At 39.0% G+C, this 22500-nt stretch overlaps 1 protein-coding gene across 6 annotated transcripts in view; it reads right to left on the reverse strand.

Annotated features, from left to right (window-relative positions):
* The window catches only part of LOC148730900 (uncharacterized), a 26624-nt gene extending 15344 nt beyond the window's left edge, over nt 1–11280 (reverse strand). For 3 of the 6 annotated variants that reach the window (XM_088760585.1, XM_088760582.1, XM_088760580.1), the window contains exons 1-4: nt 10953–11280; nt 4080–4334; nt 3543–3710; nt 932–1084 (exon numbers count right to left, since the gene is read on the reverse strand). In XM_088760585.1, the coding sequence (XP_088616711.1) occupies nt 932–1084; nt 3543–3710; nt 4080–4284 (526 nt within the window). In that variant the 5' untranslated portion in view covers nt 4285–4334; nt 10953–11280. The remainder of the gene's footprint in view (nt 1–931; nt 1085–3542; nt 3711–4079; nt 4335–10952) is intronic. The other 3 variants (XM_088760581.1, XM_088760584.1, XM_088760583.1) reach the window with 3 other exon arrangements.
* Between the last annotated feature and the right edge of the window lie 11220 nt (nt 11281–22500).

Below are 22500 nucleotides of genomic sequence, written 5' to 3' on the forward strand. Positions count from 1 at the left end.
TTCAGGTAGCCTCCAGTGGAAGGCAGAAAGAAGAAGACGGGGGCTGCTCAAAATGCGGCGGGAGATGCGATCTATGTAAAAATTATTTCATTCAAGTTTCGGTGTTTCAGAGTTCGGCAACCGGCCGCCGATATCCATTTCAGCAAAAGCTGTCTTGTTCGTCACGAAGGGTAATTTATTTAGGTTATAGGGGAAGCCTATAACCCCATATGAAACCCAACGAGGGATCTATTAAAGATACACGACCGGCTTCCCCTACCCTGTCACCTTAAAAATTAAGTTTCCCGGGAGACCACGTCTCCGATCACGTAAATCACATCTTCGATTGCCGTGTTGCCAGCACGGTTGTCCTGATAGTGTAGTGGTCATCACACCTGACCAGTAAACAGGGGGACGTGGGTTAAAATCCCGCTCAGGGTAAATTTTCTTTTCAAACATTTATTCTATTTAAGTATGATTATTTGGGGTGTACAGGGTCAGGGTTTCCCTCGTATACAGAATTTATATGACTATATAATATATCCTTCTTTTTTCATGCAGTTAAAAATTTCTCTTTTACGCAAGGGAAAATGGAAATGAACTTGGAACCAAGGATGATTTGCACTGCATATCAAACGTGAGGTCATGACGTCATTTTACGAACCAACATTAGGATCAGCTCCCACTCAGCTTTTCGCTTAGTTGGTAGAGCACTGTACCAGTATCGCAGAGTTCATGAGTTCAAATTTGGAACAGGCCTGCTTAAGTATTGTTCATTACTGCGAAATCGCTTTCGAATTCTTTTCTCAATCCGCAGTTCACTTCTATGATTTTCACAGTCATCGGCAGAATGGTTTTGATACTGAATCACAAACAAGATTTACATTGTAGCTTAAATAAAAATATTGTCTTATCTAGCTTTAAAGAAAAAGTTAAAAAAAAAGACACAAACCGAACTGAGCATTTTCAATCTTTCCTTTCAGTTCAAGTTTGTCTGCACCCGCGAGGCTCGTAAGTGCGTCTTTGTAACAATATTTAGCTCCTTCGAAGTCTTTCTGCTTAAACTTGACATCACCTTCTCTTTCAAACTCCTCTGCTTCTCCTACTACGAAGGAAAAGAATTAAAAATAAATCATTCTACAGAACACTGAATGCAAATCATTCGGCAGTTCTGGTTTAAAAGGACATGTATGAAGCTCATTGCAGATCTGGCCATGTTGAATTAACTAATCATGTCTTGGTAAAATGTACTTTTTTGTTGCTACAAAATAAACTTAGCAACTGAGAAACTAGCTGATCTGGAAAAAATTCAGTAAACGTCGAACAATTACAGCTGTCGAACCACTCGGAGGGAAGTTATGGTATCATGTATTTTTGAAAACTACTATTGCTCTAGTCTAATATAATGTGTGATAATAGTACCTAATCAGTAGCTGAACAGGTATTATCACGTGATCAAGTTATGTCACTCCTTTCTACAGAATTGACGGGAAACGAACAATAACTGCCTAACACTATTATTTGCAAGCGCGTCAATCGTTCTTTAAGGCTAATTTATGTTTAAAAATGACGGAGGTTTCTTCAAGGAGAGTTTTAAAACTTCTCAATTCATGATTCCTTGAGTTTCACGATTTTTTCCCAAGGAAAGCTAAAATATAGTTATTAATGATGATGATTACTATTTATTACCTTTGGCGATAGAGTTACAGTAATAATTTAAACTACAAAATAATCGAGGTGATACCCCCTTGGTACTCCCCAACACAGCCAAAGCCCTTTTATGAGAACAAACAAGCGACATTGTACTGGGATGTCCCAGTTTATGCGGATCACACAGATGTGCACGCGAACCGAGTATACGCGAGGATTGTGGACAAGGAAAATCAGATCGTCACCCTCTTAGAAATGAGTTCCCCCTGGGTTGAGAATAGAGAACAGAAAGAGAAGTATAAATCTCTCAAGTACGCCCCATTACGTTGGAAGTTGAGGCAGGAATACCCGGGGTACAAGATCAACCAAGTGAACGTTATAATTGATGTTTTGGGGGGCTATTACAATGAGCTGTACAGTCGTGTTAGGGTTTTGCTAGGAGCAGAACGAAGTAGAGAATGCCTGAGAAGGATGCAGAAGTCCGTGCTGAGTAGAAGCTTAAACATTGCGAGATATTTCAAGGTCTTGAGCTGAACAGTATACTCGCAACATTAGGAACTTTTAGGGTTTTGTTCATTTATTTATTTAACGGCTTTCTTTTAACTAGAATTTGAAGTTGATTTATGTATGACATTTTAAATAGTATATCATACACAGAACTAGCAAGGGTTCGCTGCATGGCTTTAGTGGTTTTTTTTTTTTTAAATCTGGCATCCAGATGTGTAGAGCTGCCATAATAATAATAATAATAATAATAATAATAATAAAAGTAATAATAATTTCCATGATCTGAGCAGTGAAATATACAAATTTCACAACGAAGCCGTTTAGTTTGGTCTGTTTATAGCAGTCAAGTTTCGTTGTGATCTTGATAATGTTCGATCGTTAACTGTTTATTTTCGAGTGTTTTTGCTGATGAGCATCACAAATTCCGGCTTTAACTCCTTATTTTTGTGTTGCTTGTTTTTTAACTGAGTCTTTTTGAAGCGTCAATAAAATGACGAGGTTAGGAATCGACGAGAACTTTGAGCACTTCGCTACCTTGGAAGTTACACTGCAAACTCGACTTAATGGTTTCATTTAAGTTTTCTTTCAAGTCAAATCAATAAATTTTGGCCTTTAGGTAAGACATTGTCTTGAAATGCTGTTTAATGTCCCTTGCGCTAATATATTTGCTATCATAAACAAAGAAGGCATTCGCAATAATCATTTTATTGTCAGCCTCGTTTTCATGTTTGCAGTATTTTTTAAAATAAACGAGTATACAAAAAACCTGGGAAAGCTACACTTACACGATTGATATCAAGTGAATTTGTAAAGTATTTCACATAACCGAGTTCATTTTGGCCGAACCTATCACTTCTTGAGCTCTCTTTAAAGTCATAAAGTTACGTAATTGCCGTTTTTCTAACGCTTTGGTAAAATTAATTTAGTGGCGTACTGCCATTAATTTCCTCATGACAGGACGGAAAACGCGTGCACTGTAAGTACCTCTTGTTGTCCCACACTAAGCCTTAGAAAAGTTTTCTAAGGCTTTGTATGGGACAACGAGAGGTACTTACAGTGCACGCGTTTTCCGTCCTGCCATGCCCGTTTCCTTATTTTTCCAACACACTTGAAGCTGTAACAGTATAGGCCTTGCTAAGTGATCGATAGGCTTTTAGTTGAGCAATGCGAAACCGAATGATTGTATAGCTTCACTATTGTTTGGTTGTTCCCTTTTTATCACTGAAAATCATTCAAATTATAACCAGTAGTGTTTAAGTCACTTAGCAACTGCTCCCTATTTCTACTTTATTTCCCCAGAAACATTCAAGATTTCTGCCATACATTTTCAATACACAAAAATAGATTCCGTTGGAGAACCGCAGTTTTCCAATGGAAAATGCAAAATTATATTCGTAACACCTTACCGGCCTCTGGAATGTTTCTCTGACCGGACTTGAAACGAATACCACTCTGATGAACAGGAGGCGTATATGAGTAAGTTGGCAATGTTTTCCGTGAGAGAGAAGGCTCCACTGTCACTAGAATAAAACGCCTTGGTTGTGAAGGCAACCATATTGGTATTGGAAGCCGCCCTATTGGCACAGAAAAGAGTTTAATTTTCAACTCATTTTATTATTGTTATTATTATTTTTATTATTATCATCATAATTATATTTGCCATTACATTTGAAACTACAGCAATTTATTAAAAAAGGTTAATTTTCAACTCCTTTTATTATTGTTATTATTATTTTTATTATTATCATCATATTTATATTTGCTATTACATTTGAAACTACAGCAGTTTATTAAAAATGGTAGAGAAAAAAAGAAACATTGAAAAAAAGAAAAAAACATTAAAGCTTGTAAGGTTAAGTTCCCTCTCAAGTATTACAAGAACGATAAGGCTAGACAACAGCAATAGTAACTAAAGATGATTTGGAAATACTGTTAAACTGTACCGTTTACAAAGAAGCCTCCATGCCTGGACCAGGGAAGAACCTGGTTGTTGATGCCACTGCGATGAAAAGGCATGGCCCAAGAGTTAGTTGCTGCAATGCCTCTTGAGAGAAAAGACCTCATTGATGCAGGCAGCCAAACTAGTATTGGAGGCAAATGCATTTGCATTCGAGGCGACGCTCTTGACACAGAAAAGATAAACGACATCGCTGCTTGACTAAACCAGAATAGCACCAACTGGGATCCTCAAGTGCCTGCTGTGTATATCAAAATTTCGTGTCATGACTAATATATAAAACCCATAGACCCAGAAGAGGGTGAGATATGAGTGTAATACGGCAGATTTTTTATTACCAAATAAGGTAGGCTTTTCCCAAACGCCGTTCTCTTTGAGTCACAAGTTGAGACGTGTAATCGGAAATAAATGCAAACCCGCGACGTTTAACTACACTTTTGGAAAGATGAATCCCTTCCCCGGCGAAAAATATGTTCCCTTCAAAAGCCTATGGATTAAAGTTTACGCCCGTTTTAAATTCTGAATAATAACGGAGCTCGCAGCGCGCGCAGCACGCGCTGCAAAGCCCCATAATTATACAAAATGGTAGATGTGACTCATCAGACCGAAAAAACTTGGACATTCGACCGTACGGGCGTCCGTACAAGGTGCTACTTTTAGCATACGCGGTGAACTGTGCCGTGGGTACGCCAACGCCACGGCTTTTTACAGTAGTCCAGTGGTCAGTGCACTGGGCTCAGAGTCGGGACGACCCGGGTTCGAGTCCTGGCCGAGGCACGAAAAAGACACACACACACACACCCTTATATAGTACAAATAGAAGAATACTAAGCTAAAGCACACAGCAATATAGCTACCCAGTATATAAGGCAAGGCGTTGTGCCCTTGGAAGGTGCGGGGAAAAAAATTGCGAGCTCCGCTTTTAGGCTTGGCTAAATGTATATATTATGTACTGTTTGACCGAGTGGGAGGGCCAGACGGGAAAATATTTGGCTCGAGTTCATGACCTACGGACCTTGCCCAGCGAGGTCCGTGCGTCAGGAAAGAAAACTAAATATTTTCCCGTCCTGCCCGACCAAACTCAGTCAATGAGAATTTTAACATATGGCCTCTGACTAGGTTTTGGATAATTCCCCAAACTTTAGTTCAACTTAGATAGGACGCGATAGACTGGCGCGCGCGGGAAAACCACAAAAAAAGGTTCTACAATGACAGCTTTTCCTTAATTTTTACGGCTCAGAACAGGAAACTCGCAATTTACCTAAAAACGTGACGTATTTTATCTTTTTTTGTTCTTTACTTTCATTGGTTTTTTTGCAACAACAGCGAACGATGTCACCGCACAAAAAAATACACCAGGGCCGGACGGCTTTTTCCGGACCGGCTCACGTCAACCCGTCCAGCCCTACACACGTCAGCTTTCATCATGGTTTTCTATGGGATTTTGAGAGCGGAGCCGTAAGGGTCATAGGATAATGTAGCTTATTACACCGCTCGCAGCGGCCGCCCAATGATTCATGAACAGGCGGAAAAAATTCTCCTTCCTACAACCGAAGAACTGTGATATAATGCAGTCTGCTTGTCCAGGTGTGTGTAGTTTTTTTGGTAGTGATGACTGATGACTTTTGTCAGTACTGATGACTGACGTTTTGACATATTGAGTAGAAGTCAACATCGGAGTCAAGAGGTAGCTGTTGACAGTCGAACGTTCTCAGTCGCATTCTTATTAACTGATTGATCAGTTTTGTCTTGATGTTATTGGCTGTAAGACTCAAGTGGCATAAGTCGGGTGTGTGTGGGTCAGTTTCGATCCGTCGTTTAAGTTATGTCGTTCTTTTCAGTGCGTTTGTAATGTTGATGTCGTGAATAAGTTTTGTATGGTTGTTGATAGTAGTTGACACCCGTTGAGGAGAGTCTGTTGTAAGTTAGTCAGTCGTTGAAACTAGTTAGTGCTGTAGGTTAGGTATTGCACAGAGTCCCAGTCAATAGTGTGGTTCGTTAGTCGATGTTGTTCAGCAATGTGATTGTTGGTATCTCCTTTCCTGGTCACCCGCCTGTGCTCAGTCAGTCTTGTTGTGAGGTTTCTGCCACTCTCTCTGATGTAGGAGATTTAGCAGTCGGAGCAATTGATCTTAAAAACCGCTCCCTGTTTGTTCTTTAGGTCGTCCTTGTTTTTAACGTTTGTTATTAACTGACGTGGTGTAGTGATGGGTTTGTGGGCGACGCGGATGTCGAAGGGTCGTGGGATGCGCGAGATGTTCTCAGACATGCCTTTTACAGTATTGTTCAAAAGTAATGCAAACGATGCGTTTGATAGAACAAATCTTTGGATTACAGAGAGAAGTCGATCGCGAAGAGATGAGTACGATATCAGTTTTTAAGTGCAATTTAACGCGGAATTCCCGAGTCAGGTAATGGATTTTCATTGAATCGCGTAATTGAATAAAAATAAGGAAAAAAGAAAACAGTAATATAATGTTTGTTTTTATTCTGAGCGCGAAACAAGAGATGCGAAACAAAAACACTTAGCCTCGCTTTCAACTGACAACTTCACGCTGAATACCTCGCTTCGTTGACCAATCAGAATGCAAGATTTTATCCAACTATTAGATTCTATTAAAAATTCCTTGGTTCAGATTATCCTTTCCAAGTCTGATGCATTGCATTTATTTCAAATGGACGGGAAACAACTTCAGAATAGGATCTACAAACATATTTGGTTACATTTTCGGCATCGGTGAATCTCAGCGGTAATGGTTATCATAAATATTTGAACATGATCCAGGCCTTGGAGGGCGCTCAGTGACACTCCTTCAGTTTGAAATCGTTAGTATAAGTACATCTGAGTGCTGAGAGAAAATTAATCAGAATGATAAACGCATCGAAACGAAGGAAATAACACGGTTGCTATCGTTGCAAGGTAATTTTGGTCTTATTAACTGAGTTGATATTGTAAATTGGCCACCGTAAAGAGTTTTGTAGCTGATCTTCCGAGCATTGGTACTTTGAATACGCCCTTTCTTCCTCGAATTCTCCGTTTATTCTGTTGCTTTGCGACAAACTTCAAGGGCTGTTTTCGCTTTAATTATCGTTTTAAGGGTAATTCTAAGCTAAGCAACAATTTCTTAATCAATCAATCAAGTTTATTGTCTTCACGTGAGGCGGGGTTACCCAGATTGCCCGAGCCAGAGGCTCGTGTATGAAACGCAAGACTGCAACCCACCCAACCCCCGCCCCCAGGGGAGGACATCCATATCACAGTCCTCGCGTGCGTGGGAAATTAACGTCTCCTACCCCTAACCCTGCAGGAGACGGGACCTCCATTTATTCGTCCCTATCCGAGAAGACTAGAATATATAACCATTTCTTGATGTTATAGAAAGGCAGCATATTCTTCTCCATTATTTTAAGACCTTGAGTGTTGGCCCGGCTGGGATATGATAATAATTTTGACGTTGTCAATCTTGTTTCTGTTTTGGCCGATCTTGAACGCTAAAGTACGAAATTCTAGGTAGAAAGTCAGCCCTTTGTTAGAGTGAATGTAGGGATTGTGGGTTATGTGTGAGTTTATATGCAGGAAATGGAACTACGATGTTGGTGGAACATAGTAACGAGAAAAACAAGAATAAATTGGTAGAATGAAAAGTGTTCGTTGATGCCTTTGAACGCTCGAAACGTCTACTATTAAACTCTTTACGGTGTTCCATTTACATTGCCACTCAGTAAATTAAACCAAATCATCGAGTGTAAGGCCTGGAACCGAAAATGGGGGTGGGGGGGGGGGGGGGAGGGGGGCTGGGAGTCGTAAGTAAGACGCGAAGAATATTTCTGCCAGAAACATTTATATTTTCATTCCATCCTAAATTATCAATTAACATAAATTTCAACCTAATGTCTACATTTGATTTTGTCAGAATAAACGAATTTATTACCATGAAGGTTATCAGCGGTGCGGCATAGTTCCTCAGGCCTTGAAAAATGATACAAATAACAATCCACCGAGTTTATTTAGCGTGTTTTCGTACTTATTTTATATTTCACATTCTAACGTGTTCATAAGAACTTCTGGATAACGAACACAGGAAAAGGGAACTTTGAATAAACGAAGTCACGTCCTACACCATAAAAAAAATTACAGATTACATTTTCCAATTTAAAGGTTGACCTATGGATGTGATTAAGAACAGTTTCTAGGCGACGAATAAAAAATATTTTGTATTAACATGACTATTTTTAGATCTCTCCTGTCTTTAAACGTTTTGTTTTTCTTTCTCGTCAGCTGCGTGATAAACAAGATCAATGGGTCGCTTAGAATTTCGGCGGCTGTTTGACGGCGGCGGAATGAAGATTTTTCTCCTCTGAATGTTTGATAGTCGCATCAATCATAACAAAAGCTTCACAGCGCTCAATTCCGGCGTCAACTAGACTTTGGCGATAGAAATTTCGTCTCTAATGTAGTACGCTTTTTGTGCATTGTTTGGTGCAATTTTCGAAAATGTGCATGATATGTTGACAGGCTTTGCTAGAAACCTCAACATATTTTATTTATAATAATATAACGCGTACTGTCATTGTTTGAAAGAGCGTCTTTTGTCAGAGTACAGAACACAGAGCTAAAGTTTTCACGCCATCTGCCAATTTGTTCTAGTATGTTCCACCATTTCCCGAAATTCTCTTTAGCTTTTTTTGAGTTAGTTGACTCACAAATCTTCCATGACCTGTAAAACGAATGTGAAAACGATCAAGCTCTTGGCGTTAATGAATAAAGAACCACCTGTAGGTGACAGAACAAATTACACTCAGGTGGAAAGTAGAATTTGGAACAAGCAAGTAGTAACAAAGAATCAAATAAAGGTTTGTAAATATGCCAAGCACTGTAATTGACGAAATTATAACGTAAGCAGAGACGAAAATCGCCAAAGCGAAAACGAAATGGGTTGTGCAGGCTTTGAAGGTTTTTATGGTAGGTTAGATTGTCACTAAGTATGTACTTGTAAAATTCGAACATAGGTAACAATCGTATAGTATATATTTGTGTTCAAAAACAAAACAAAAAAACAGAATAATTAGGAATGATGAAAAATATAACCAATCTGGTATAACTGTTAATAATTTATACAAATCGTGGTGTCAGAGCGACTGCGATCATACGGTGGTCCATCACGACTAGCTCATTCTGGCGATCTTATGATCATTGCGGTGAAGCGAGCCTCAGAAATGACATCGTCTGCCCTTCGAGTGAACCACTAAGAGCTTACATAAATAAATAAACTTTATTTCCATTCAGATTTATGAATAGCTTTAGATGTGCTAGTATCTCCGAACATATAACTACAAAACAAATTATAATAAGTTTAAAATCGAAAGACTCATATAAAGCCTCATATAAAAATGCTAATAATTATTTATTAATCCCCACTAGATATATAACTCCTAATGGCACGTTTAAAAGCGGCTAGAGTGTCCGACCTTCTTAATTCATCTGATAAGCTATTCCATGCAGAGGCAGCAAGATACCTGAAAGAGTGAAGTCCAAAGGTTGTGGTCTTCACCGCTGGTATCTGTAATTTCCTTTTACCCCTTCAATCATATGCACTTTGACTGCGCTCTTTGAGAAGTGATGTGATATACCCAGGAGCCATGTTGTAAAAGCCTTTGCAAACCATAGTTAATATGTCCTGGACTCTTTTTATCTTTTAGTGATACCATATCAAGCCTGTTCAGTAAAGCTGAATACGAACTTGATCTGTCTCTGATATTCTTTCAGATGCACTGAGTGAAAGGCCACGTGAGTCACATCAGTCCGAGTTTTACGGACACTTTCACCCCGAGCAATTAACCATCATGTCTCTGTGATTTCGGCTGTCGTTCATTCATAAAACAAATGCCTTGAGCAATTTGTTTTCTAATTGTCACGTTAAAAATTTGCGTATTTTCATGAACTACAAATCGGTTGGATTTCGTTAAAAGTTTCAGTTTCAGCGACTGAATTTAGACTAAAAAAGTACTGTAAAAAGCGTTAAATTCGACCTGCAAAACTATTTCAATTGGTGAACTATTACAGTGTGTGAACTTTGATGGTTTGACATTTATGACAGCTGTAATCTTATGCAACCAATCAGATTATCTCAATCATTCTAACAATGATCCTGATTGGCTTATTTCAGAGTGTTTGTGAGAGAATAAAGCATGCTGACGACGCTTTTGTCTGTGTTTGTGTTTTGTGCGTCTCTTGTTTCCCCCTTCACTTCTTTCGTGCTGTAGCCGCCTCCTAACTGCTTTATAACAGAACACAGTCTGGGCTTCTTTATTTGTTAAATTTCCATACTCCATACTAATACTATGCGCTTTGTTCAAGAAGTAGGGAGAAACACGCGACTACGTCTCGTGTTTCCACATACACTCCTTTTTCGACTGTGATTTGGCTTTGTTTGACTTTCGAGACTTCATCCAACCCACCCCTCCCCGTTCTTTCGTTTTCAGATGCGACTATGTAAACACGGAAAGAAAAAGAAAGTTCTCTATTACTTAGTTGCTCAGCGTGCGTTTATCGAGATATGGATGCACGCGGAGAGTTGCCCGAGGCGACGCCGAGAGCAATTCCGGCCCTTACCAAGACTAAAGCTTTATTTCAAGAAATGATAAATTTGTTGGTTAGAACCGAAGAACGTACAAATTTTTTTTTAGTTATGACAATCGCATAATCAATTCAGCATGCTTGAATCGTTGTTTACTAGAATCCAAGGCTAGGAAATTTCGTAGCTTTCAGCTGAGAATTCTGAAATTGCACGATTTTAGAACAAAATCTTCTCTTGAGTAATTCTTATAAGTTTTATCAATACTTAAAGGAATTATTTACCATTCCAAAGAAGAGTGCCAACGTCGCGAGGCCTCGCTTGAATTCAGCAAGTTCAGCTTTCTTTTTCCAGCCATAATGCGCTCCACGTTCGGAAATAAAGTATGGGAACTCCAAAGCTAATTTCGTCGATTGAAGGAGCTACAAGTTCACTGTTTTTCAAATCGAGTATTGTCTAAAATATTTCCTTTTCATTTCGAGCTCCAAAAGGTCTATCTCAATCGAGATGGAATGAACGAACAATGGCAAAGTTATAAAATCTCGTGACTGAACTCGACAGAAACTTTGCAGCTGAAATGAAACTGCACACGTCATGGTATGTTTGCATGGTAGTTTCTTAGAAGTACACTGCGCATCATGTACTACATGATAAAAATAACTTAATCAGGCGAATAAGTGCGCGCGCATCCCGAGAACATGTTATTTTACTTCAAGCAATGAACGGGGTAAACAGGTACGATGGTCTTCTGCTCTTGAACAGGCTAGTGAGCTATAGTTTTTATCATGACTTTGGTGTATGAATTGTCCCCTTTAATTCAAAGTAGTTAGTAAAATTACAATTTTCTTGATTGTGATGGTTTAAAAAAAACTCCTATTTTCCACTTATTCGCTTGCCGAGTTGTTATTAGACACATTGTTATCGCACATTTTGTTATTGGGCATTTTGTTATCGGACAGTTCAATGAGCCAATCACATTCAAAGTTGTAGTTCAAATCAACCAATCACATTCCAAGTTGTTTTTTAAATCAAAATAAACAATTTACGCCTTCGTTGTCAGTCTTCTAATGCAAACCGTCCCTTTCTTTCATATCTTGGCTACTCTTCTTTTCTCGGAAAATTGTAATTTTTATGATTAATTAGTAATAGGAATTTGCGTTGTTTGTAATCATACTCGCGATGAAATAATCGGTCTCCCGTGACGCGGTCTTCCAACTTTGTTATCACTCGTGTCATAACAGACTGAATTGGACTCCACTCGATCCTATTACCATCACAGATAAAACAAGATATATATATATATATATATATAGTACCAAATGGACTACTCAAGTTACGCACATATGGATTTTAATACAGCCTGTTTCGTAGACCAACAAAAGTTGATCCACTCATCAGTTAAACTCCATACACACTGAGGCATCGTGACGGTTAACTCTAACTCACCAACGTGATCACATGACATCGTTTAAAAAATTCAAATCTTGAAAACCGTGCGCGCGCCTATAATAGCGTTAAGGATACCTAAGAATATATTTTCGCCGATGTCTATAATTGGATATTATTTCACTTCGCTTGTTTAAAGAGGCTTCATGTGGATAAGACAAGATGAAAAATTTCTCAATGAGGCATAAATTGCAACGTTTTGTGGCATTGGAATTGCTCCTTCATTGTCGAGCACTGTCATGGATCCTACGTTGCCTATTTCGCTTAGATATATATATATATATATATATATATATATATATATATATATATATATATATATATATAAATTATCAGCAACGAATTGGGTTATTTGGTCCAAGACATTTAATTGCTACCCAGAGTCTCATGCTCCAACAGGAGCAATCATCAGGCAATCATCAGGCAATCATCAGGCAATCATCAGGCTGATAATTTATCTACTGCTATAGTCCAGCTATTGAGCACTTTGGTAGTTGATGAGGAGCATTCCAGCGTAATAATTGGTTATATATATATGTATATAACAAGACAAAAGGCCTCGAGCCAACAGTGACGCCGCGCCAGAAGGATCCAAAAGGATTCACAGTCCAAACCTCGATAAATGGTAGGAGAAGTAGTGTGGCACACGAGGACGGACAACTTCGAGCGAAGGAAGACATATACTCAATAAAAAGTCTAAAAAGTTTAATAAAAAACGTTTCAGTCCGAGACCTTCATAAGTTGTAATACAATGACTTCAAATTCCTTAAATAGATTTATTTAGGGCGTGATGTCACATATAAACAAACACAGTAATTACTACGCGAAAAATTATCACTATAAAAAGATATGGAAAATTGTCGAATCCACTGGAAATGTAAAGGAACCAGCGTTGACTTCAAAGGCGAGAATTGTACTAAAATTCCCAATTAACGCTGAGACTGGGACCTTTGATGTCCGCCCAATTTGAAAAAATTCTCCGCATTAATTATAGTTTATTCTTTTTTTGGAGTGAAATTCCTGGCGCTTATATATATATATATATATATATCATAGCGTAAAAAAGAGAGGGCTGAGAGCGTGCTGGAAGCCCGTTACTCAAAGATGCAAATTGTGACCTTGAAATTAACGACTCGAGGAATGTTTTGAGTCGATTTCGTTTAAAATTGCGTAATTTTTCCATAAATGATATATCAAATTGTTCCACACGCTTGAGATTTTCCACCTATCAAATATTTTTTCAAGTTTTGCCTACTCATATCTCTTATTAGTATAATTTCAGAGCTGAGCAAAGAGTTTCCAGCGATCAGATTGGTCGAGCGGTTCCTTATATGGCGCTATATATAAACCGCTCCACGAGATTTATGTAAAATGTCAAAATAAAATGTTATTAAATGTTACTAAAAGGTTATGATTTTAGAAATTTCTCTGTTGTTCAGCTCTGAAATTATACCAAAACAGTTAGTCGCCTTAGGTTCGGTGAATATTGTGGAATAATTGTTAAAATCAAGCACGGTGACCTATATTTTCATTGTATTTTTCCACGAAACAGCCATTGTCAAAAAAAAAGAGTTTCGATGATTCTTCTCTGAGGAATCACCCCGAGCAAGAAACCACACTTTCAATCAGTTTACCGAAGTAATAAAAAACTAGGGATGTTGGGAAAACGCGAGAAAAAGTTTGTATTATCCTTTTTTTAGTGTTCTTCCAACATCCCAAGTGGTCTATTACGCTTGTAAACCGATAGAAAGAGCGGTTTATTGCTTTTATGACATAGATATGTGTGAAGCTTGGCAGAGAGAATGTTAATTTATTCTTAGCTTGTATTCATATCGTTAATCCTCATGAAAACCATCAAAAAGTACACCCGAAACGAGAGTTGTCTAATACACCCAAACCGTTGCGAATCGTCAAAGGCAGTTGATGAATCGTTCTATCGGAAGTTGATTCGCAGTTAAGCGTTGCCGTGATTCCGGAAGTTCGATGAACCATCTCTTAGACACCATGTGTCTACATTTGAGCTTTTACCAAGGTAAAAATTTACTAAGCTCAAGTTACTTGACCTTGGTACATTCGTCCAGTGTTTACACTAGCTCAAATAACTCAAGTTGATCTGTAAACACTCCCGCTATCTGCATTATCTACGTCATGAAATCCAACTGGCGGAAGAGGATCCGACTGCAGGGAATTAACAGGAGAAAATTGAGGTGCCATCATGTGCATAGGCGCTGACGTCATTCCATAATATTGCGGGGAAAAATCAGGTGGTTGATCATACGCAGAGTGCGCGTGGTTGTATGGGAAGAAACGTGGATATTGTTAATAACCAGCATCCTCCCTGGTGGGAAAATACCACGACCATTATTACACAACGAAGGATAGAAGTTTGTCTGGAAAAAGTTGTAAATAAGACTGAAAATTAAAAATACAATGCCTTCTTTTACATGACCGATTGTTCGCCGTACGAAGATCGATCCAATCGCTCTCTGACTTCTCTGTTATCTGCCATGATAGAAACGCTTGGCCGAAAACGTGGCAATCGCACGATCTGCTCACCGCGGGATGTGACATATTACACCGCCACAAGCGGATATATCTGTCATCTTGACCTTGGTTACCAACTGTAACCATGCCTGATCACAGGGTAATTACAACTTTTACCTTGGTCAAATTTCTTTTGTCTTTTGCGGCATTTACCAAAGTATCAGTTAACGTTTACACACGGAAAATGTTTACCCAGGTAAGTAAACTCTCGTACCTCAGTAAACCGTTCAAGTCTAAACACGGCATTAGACATGGAAACGTATACCGGAAGTCAATTTGCAAGACACTTGACGGTCTTGATATCTCAGAGATACCTAGTTAGAGAGCGTAATTTTCGTATTTGGATAAACTAAAGAAAATATCCCAAAAGGATCAAAATACTTCTTTTCAACAAAGTACCCAGAGTTTCAATGCAAACAGTAAGTGCTGATGTTGGCTGGAAGTGGATGCAGAAGAATGCCGAGTGACCGTGGAAGTCCCAATATTTAAATATAGAGGCAAGACCAATACAACGTAGATAAGTTTTAAGACGGAGCACTATATTTCGGCTGGCCAAACCAGCCTTCTTCAGGTGCAGTGGGAATTGACATAGAATTAAGTTGGTAATTAGATAGCTGTATAATATATTAACGGAAATACGTAAAACTTATTTGATTGACAATGAGATAACAATTAAAAATAGAAATAGTAAATAAAAATAGAAGTAAAGTAGGGTAAATTGAATAGATAAAATAACTAGGAGTAAGAATAGTGGAGGGAAAAACACTAATACATTTCTTCGCGAGCGTTAAGGCCACCGGGATAAATAGTATTGCCTCTTGAAATTAAAAAAAGCTTCTCTGGTCTTGCGGATCGAGTCTCTTTTGGAAACCACACTTTTTCGATGGCGATAAGCTCCATATCGTGAGCAGAGTGGTTGGGAAAGGAAACGAAGTGTTCTACGACTGTAGTAGGTTTAGATTTAGAGTTGAGTTTATCAATGGTACGGCGGTGTTCATTAAAACGGTCTTTTAAACGTCGTTTAGTTTCTCCTAAGTATTGTAAGTTACAGCGGTTACATTGAATTAAGTAGATAAGGTTTTTAGTGTCACAAGTCTAGTGAGATTTAATAGTACGTGTTTCGCCGGTAGAAAAAAAGGTATAGTTAGTAAGTCCGTCAGAGATGTAAGGACAAGTAGCGCAGTTACTACCACAACGGAAAGAGCCGGGGGGGAGTTGAGGATGGGAAGTGGTAGAAATGGAGGGGAGTTTGGCTGTAATTAATGTGTCGCGAAGGTTGGGGGAGCGTCTGAAGGCAACAACTGGCAACTGAGGAAATGCACTTTTGCAGCGGTTAGAAAACAGCAGCAAATGCCAGCGTTTTTTGATAATGTTGGAGTTGTGAGGAAGCGACGGATTAAAAGTAGTTATACATGGAATACGGTTAGGTTTTTTTACGTCTTTAGTTTGTAAGGTGAGTGTGCGGGGGATGTCAGCGGCGCGTTGTATTTTTTTGGTGACGAATTTATGGCTGTAACCTCGTTTGAGGAGGTATGTGGTAAGTTGAGCGGCGCGAGTCTTAAAAGCTTTGTCTGTAGAACAGATACGTCGCAAGCGGAGTGCTAGACTGAACGGAATGGCTTTTTCGGTGTGTAATGGATGGCAAGAAGAGTACAATAGATACATATGTTTGTCTGTGGGTTCGGTGTAGAGGTCAGTGGAGATATTACCGTCGGTGCTTAAAGAGACACTAACGTCAAGGAAAGCACATTAGTGCAGGAGTGTGAACTGGTGAATTTGATGTTGGGGTGAATATTGTTGAGATAATCGACGATTATTTTCAGGTTATCTAAACCTTCGGTCCAGATCATAAAAATATCGTCGATGTATCTAAACCAAGTGTGGGGTTGAAGTGGGGAATGTTTCAAAGCGTTAGCTTCGAAAAGACCCAAAAGAAGGTTAGCGAAAGAAGGGGCCATTTTGGTACCCATGGCTGTGCCGTGAACTTGAAGGTAATGATTATCATGAAAAGTAAAATTATTCATGGTGAGAATCATACGAATGAGGTCACAGAGTGTGACGGTAGGAATAGTGGTATTGCAGGAGGTACACAGAAAATGGTAACAAGCATTAATACCTTCGTTCTGTGGGATATTGGTGTAGAGTGATGAAACATCAAGTGTAACTAGTAAAGAGTTAAGGGGCAAATTACCAATGCTAAGCAGTTTGTTGAGGAAGTCATTGGTGTCTTTGATATAAGATAGTAGTTTGTGAACTAGTAGTTGCAGGTAGTGGTCAACGAACTGGGATATCCGTTCAGTGGGATGGCTATTTGATGAGACAACGGGGCGTTCTGGATTACCCAGTTTGTGTATTTTGGGTGGAATGTAACATCGTCCTGCCGAACGTCTGGTCTATTTAAGACCATTCCTAGCTAATTTGCTTTTGAATAAAGGCTGAAAGTTTCCAAAGAAACTGTGGTGCTGTGTCGGTGGGGGTAACAAGTTAATTTGGTTATATAAACTAAGTCGAAATTGTAAATTGGCCACCGTAATGAGTTAAAAAGCTGACGTTTCGAGTTTTAGCCCTTCGTTAGAGCTCTGACGAAGGGCTAACGCTCGAAACGCCAACTTTTTAACACGTTACGGAGGCCAATTTACAATTTTAACTTAGTTGATATAACCAAATTATTTTGCATTTGCTTTGCAAATCCGTCTCACAAGCTGTCCTTTAAAAATAAGTATTGAGACAGGACAGGGGAAGACTTACCCTCTCTTTTCAATACCTGTCTACTTTGGAATATCCACAAACCTTTGTAAATAATGTTTCACAGATTTTCTTGGTCTTTGAACGAAAGCTGAATTACTCACCTTATCTTATTACGTTAATTGAGCTTGATTTCATGCTCATTTCCCTCATGTTTGTGGCTACTTTGACATACCTGAATTAAATATCAAAACTTCATCATTAGGTGCAGTTTTTGCTCAGATCATCGAGAATCGTTAACGACAAACGTAAAAAATGCCGGAAATACTAACGTGACTACTTCCGCGAACCTAAAATAAAAATAAAAACAAGTGGAAAGTTTTGCAAAGTCTTTGAATAACTGAGTTAAAACAGCACAGAATTTCATAAAGCTGATGTGACATAAACTCACTTGACAAGAGAAAATAGTTTGATGAGAAACTAATAATAAAGATTTAAAGCTTCAGTCTCGCTTGGAAAACGTTCATGAATCAAAAGATCCGTTCAAGGGTTTAATAGTTTATGAGAGTAATACAACTCTTTAGCTTCATACGTCATAGATTGGTCTTGTGATCTAAAATGGGTAAATAACAGTCGCGGGTATGGTAACTAAGGCCCTGTTTATACGTCGCATTACGGACGAATTTAATTCACACGAATTTAATTCCAGCAATTTTCTTCGACAGTGAAGTGACGTCTAAAAGGAATTAAATTCGTCTGGCAAATTAAATTCGTCCTAGACGCTTTATCCGTGTGCCCCAGACGGATAAAACGTCTGAAATGCGTGTCAGTTTTATACGTCGCTTCTCTGTCGCATCAAAGTAAATGCATACATTATTTTTCGACGACATAAATTATCCCACCGGTTAATTTTGAGCTCACGCTCACAGTTTTCACCTGCATGGCATGCGTAAGGGGAGAAGAGTTCCCGCGAAAATAGAAAACATGGTGACTGTAGGAGTCCTTTTTCAAAAAACGTTGAGTCAGACTTGTTGGCCACGCGAGGCTAAAACGAAAGACAGTTGTATTTCATGTGACAGACCTGTATGTGTTCGTTTGGAATGTTCTGTGGCTGAACTGGATAAAGACGCGGAGGGATGGGAGCCGGGAAAGCGAGTTGGGTACTGTCTTTCTTGTTCAAGAATTTATACACGAACATCCACTCCTCGGAGCCCAGAAGCATCTATCTTGGTAAATTTGGTACAAATTCCTGCCTCTCTGAACGCCGCCATGTTGTTTATGGAAGTTCTCCGCCGATAAAAGTCAACTCAGGCACAAAACGACATCGAAATTATATTCGACGTCTAAAATGAGTTAAATTTAATTTCGTCTCCCAGACGAAAAAAATTCATCAATTAAATTCGTTTCATTAAATGCGACGTATAAACCAGGCCTTAATTGCGGAGCATAGAGGGTGGTTCACTTTCGTCGGTTGCGTCTGCATCCGCCACAATATTCCCACAAATTTGGATTTGTCTTTTCAAAAATAACGTGAGGAAGCTTCAGAAGTAAATTAGTATCCGTGCTTTATTTCTTCAACTTCTAGTCACACGAATATGTGTTTTAATTTAATCTGAACATTTCGAAGACAGTCGAACTAGGAGATTGAAGGCTAATGGCACCTGTCCGTTGTTTTTATGGTCAACCAGAAGCTATTTCAAAAGGAATAGTGTTTCGTTCCCAGCATGTTAATGTTGGATATGGTTGTCACAGATCAGGAAAATTCAACACAAAATGTATTACTTCAAGGCGTTAGAAAAGTCAGAGAATTTCAATTTGAGTCGCGGAAAATCTAAGTCTTTAAAATGAGGCAGGGAAAAGTAAAATTTCAAGTAAACATGCAATAGAAACTTTCCTATTCGAAGTTGATTATGTAAATTATTTACATCAGTTGACAGATTCCTGACAAGAATATCCTTACCTTTGTAATGCAAGTTAAAGTTGGAATGAAATCACGGATGTTGACACTTACCCCAGCGTAAATTGAACGTTCTACATGAAAGTTATAAATACGGAGGAATACTGGTTTGAATTGTACAGGCTGTCTCGCATTCTTAAATTTATAGAAAAATTTCCGACTTCAGGTTCTTGTCTTGTTTCAATTGATTTCCACTTGAAAATGTTTTTATTGACGATTAAAAAGGGACGAATGGAGAAATACTGATCTTCATTTGCAAAACTCAAAAAATTAGGCCATCGCAATTTGAATTTCGCGCTCCTAACGGCTCCTCCTATCGCGAGATGGTCGTACTGGCCCTCTGACTCCCCTCCGTTTGCCTCAACTTCTTGAGCCGTCGATATCATTGACTAGAGGATCTCAGTAGTGTGACATGCTCAGAGAGAGTGGTTTTCATATATATATATGTACATTTGTGTAGATGTAAGTAAATGTGTGTACGTGTATGTTGCGACATAACTCATCTTCCACTTCGAATTGATCCATTTTACGGTTGCTACGGTCGCGCACTAACTAGTCTTTAGCTTTAAAATTGTATTTTATTTTGCCATGGCGGATTTTCCATCAAAAAATGCCAAAATAGCGGCGCGAGGTCTACGAGTCCGAGTCTACGAGTCCAGTTATACACTGGAGCTGGCGGTCGAGCCCGGAATGGAAGAGCGATTGGAAAGCGTGAAGACAAGAATTCAGTGGTTGAAGGAACACCTTCATTTAGCGAGTCGAACACCGATGGCAAATGTTATTTTGATGGAACGACTCTTAGACTTATTCGAATGGTCTGAGCAAAGAGGTATGGTAAGTGAAAGTCACTCCTCTTTTTTTACATCTTGCTCGTTCGCTCAGGCTTCTCATCTCGCCAGCGACGCGGCCACCCAAACCGACATAAACGGGTCCAATTTTTTTATCGCACGTTTTGAGTTATGGGGAGAAAAAGCCTCAAAAAAGGAAAAAAAAATAGAGCGAAGTTCGAGAATAGGTCCCTTTGAAAAACACATAGTTTTCTAAGTATTTTGACACGGCACTATGTAGGATATTTTTTGCCTGAACATTTTAGACGCGCGTTGCAACGAGAAGCCTATTTCACTGGCTACTTATGAAAAGGTCGAGGTTTTCAATAGTTCTTGAGGCCCTTTCAGGCAATATAGCCGATGATAGTTTGTTTTCCATCGGATTTCAGTCAACCAGACATGTTTCCAATCCGTGACCGAAATTATTTTATATGAGCACCCACGGGATTCGTATTTCAACACCACATATTCCGTTGGAGAAACTGCGCGCGATTCAAACAAAAATTCTATCCAACGTGATCTCTTGTTTAATTGCAGAGGAGTTCTTGTATAAGTGTCACATGAAATCCCGTAGACAAAACGTCGAAGAAACTAACCACTTTATTACAACATTACAAAACCGGTATGAAAAGAGGATTTTTGTGAAAGATAATAAAGGTCATACAAGCTAGTCTTCACCGCTAGCCCTCTGACCGTTTGCCTTCCTTACAGAAATGACATCGCAAGCGGGTGTACATTCTGTGGAGCCAACTGAGTGGAGCCGATCATCTTTTCTTTGCCGTAAACGAAAATGGCAAAATTCGTAGAAGTTTGAGATATGCACTGGCTGCAAGTGACCTTTCGGTTACAGTAGTTTTGCCGATATCGCACGGTCACGGACTGGTTGATGTCGACAGTTCGGTGTCAGGGGTGAAATGACTGACGGCTTGCCCAGGGCAAGTGTCCTTTTATAGTCAGGGTCCTTGTTTAAGTAGTTCGTTAAATGCTAATGAGTTTGTCGACGAGGGCTAATTGCCGATGAGAAGAACAATTAAGAACAGTTGTGAACATTTATTCAAATGCGTCTTCACCATTGAATTTTCCCAGTGAAAATTCCCAATTAACCGACGCTGCAAAGTGTAGTGATTTTCGTCAGGTGGTAGTGACTATAAAGTCACAAAAAGCAAGCCAAAGATGTTATTCGTGTAATATTCTCCTGATCTGTTTGGGCACGCTGGGCACGCACGAGGGATTTACCTTGAAATGTACTGGACTGTTCAAAACAAGCGGTTACCATAGTTAGCTAAGAAAGAGCTAGAAACATTCTGTGGCGCCAAAAAGTCATTAAGGTGCACACGTATGTGTAGTGCTTGTGAATATACTTGCTTTTTTGCAGATTTTTTGTGACTTTACAGTCGCCGCTGCACTACGAAAATCGTTACCCTTTGCAGCATCGGTTTTTGTATTAGGAGTTTTCGAGGGGAAAATTTAGCGGTCAAGATGTATTTGATTCGAAGAAATGTTCACAATGGTCCTTAATAATCGTTCTTCTCAATAGCATTTAGTAAAACTCATTAGCATATATCGAACGGGTTCTAAGAATTCACTCTATTGCTTAAAATGCTTCTACTATCGTCACTGAATTACAATAAGTAAATCAAGATTTAATCTTTTTAACAAATTCAGGTTCTTTTTGTGACAATGTATCACAATTTACCTGAACCTGGGGGATGTAGGGATCGATGGGAACTGAGACCGCTGGAGTTCACGCTTTAATCTCAGTCAGAGTTACTGTGTAATGTTCACTGCCCACACGCTGTATTCTAAAGATGAGCTTCAAAGCTCAATCTTATAAACCCTCTCTCAGGATCTTTTCAAACTTATTCAAGATATAGGAGTGCGCGAGAATGACGACCTTGCGTCTAGTCCGTAAGATCCTAGTCAATTAAATAAAAATTGGATGAAGTATTCAGCCAGGTTGAAATGATAACCAAACTCCCTTGGATTAAGCCTGATGTTTCGAAGGCAAAATAGCATTTTCTAAACACTTTCCTCTAAAAGTTCCTTTTACGAAAAAAGTAAAAAGCTCTTTTGTATTTTATTACTTTTTTATCATCACTATCACGATTATCATTACTACAACCTCGTTCCCAGGACCTTTTCCGTTAGCAGGGAGTGAGGCGGGAAAAGGCCCTGGGAAAGAGGTTGTCATTACTACTATCACTTTTATAGATATAGTTATTTCTTTTAAATTATTATAAAAAAGGGTTGTATTATGAATTGAGATATTTGATTTGAAGACATTTTACTGTCCCGATAACATGAGCAGTCAGCAATGTCGGACTTTCGTTATTGAAAGTACAGATTTTAAAAGTATACAGACTACTTTAACAG

Source organism: Stylophora pistillata, chromosome 5 (genome assembly GCF_964205215.1).
Source record: "Stylophora pistillata chromosome 5, jaStyPist1.2, whole genome shotgun sequence".
NCBI lineage: Eukaryota > Metazoa > Cnidaria > Anthozoa > Scleractinia > Pocilloporidae > Stylophora > Stylophora pistillata.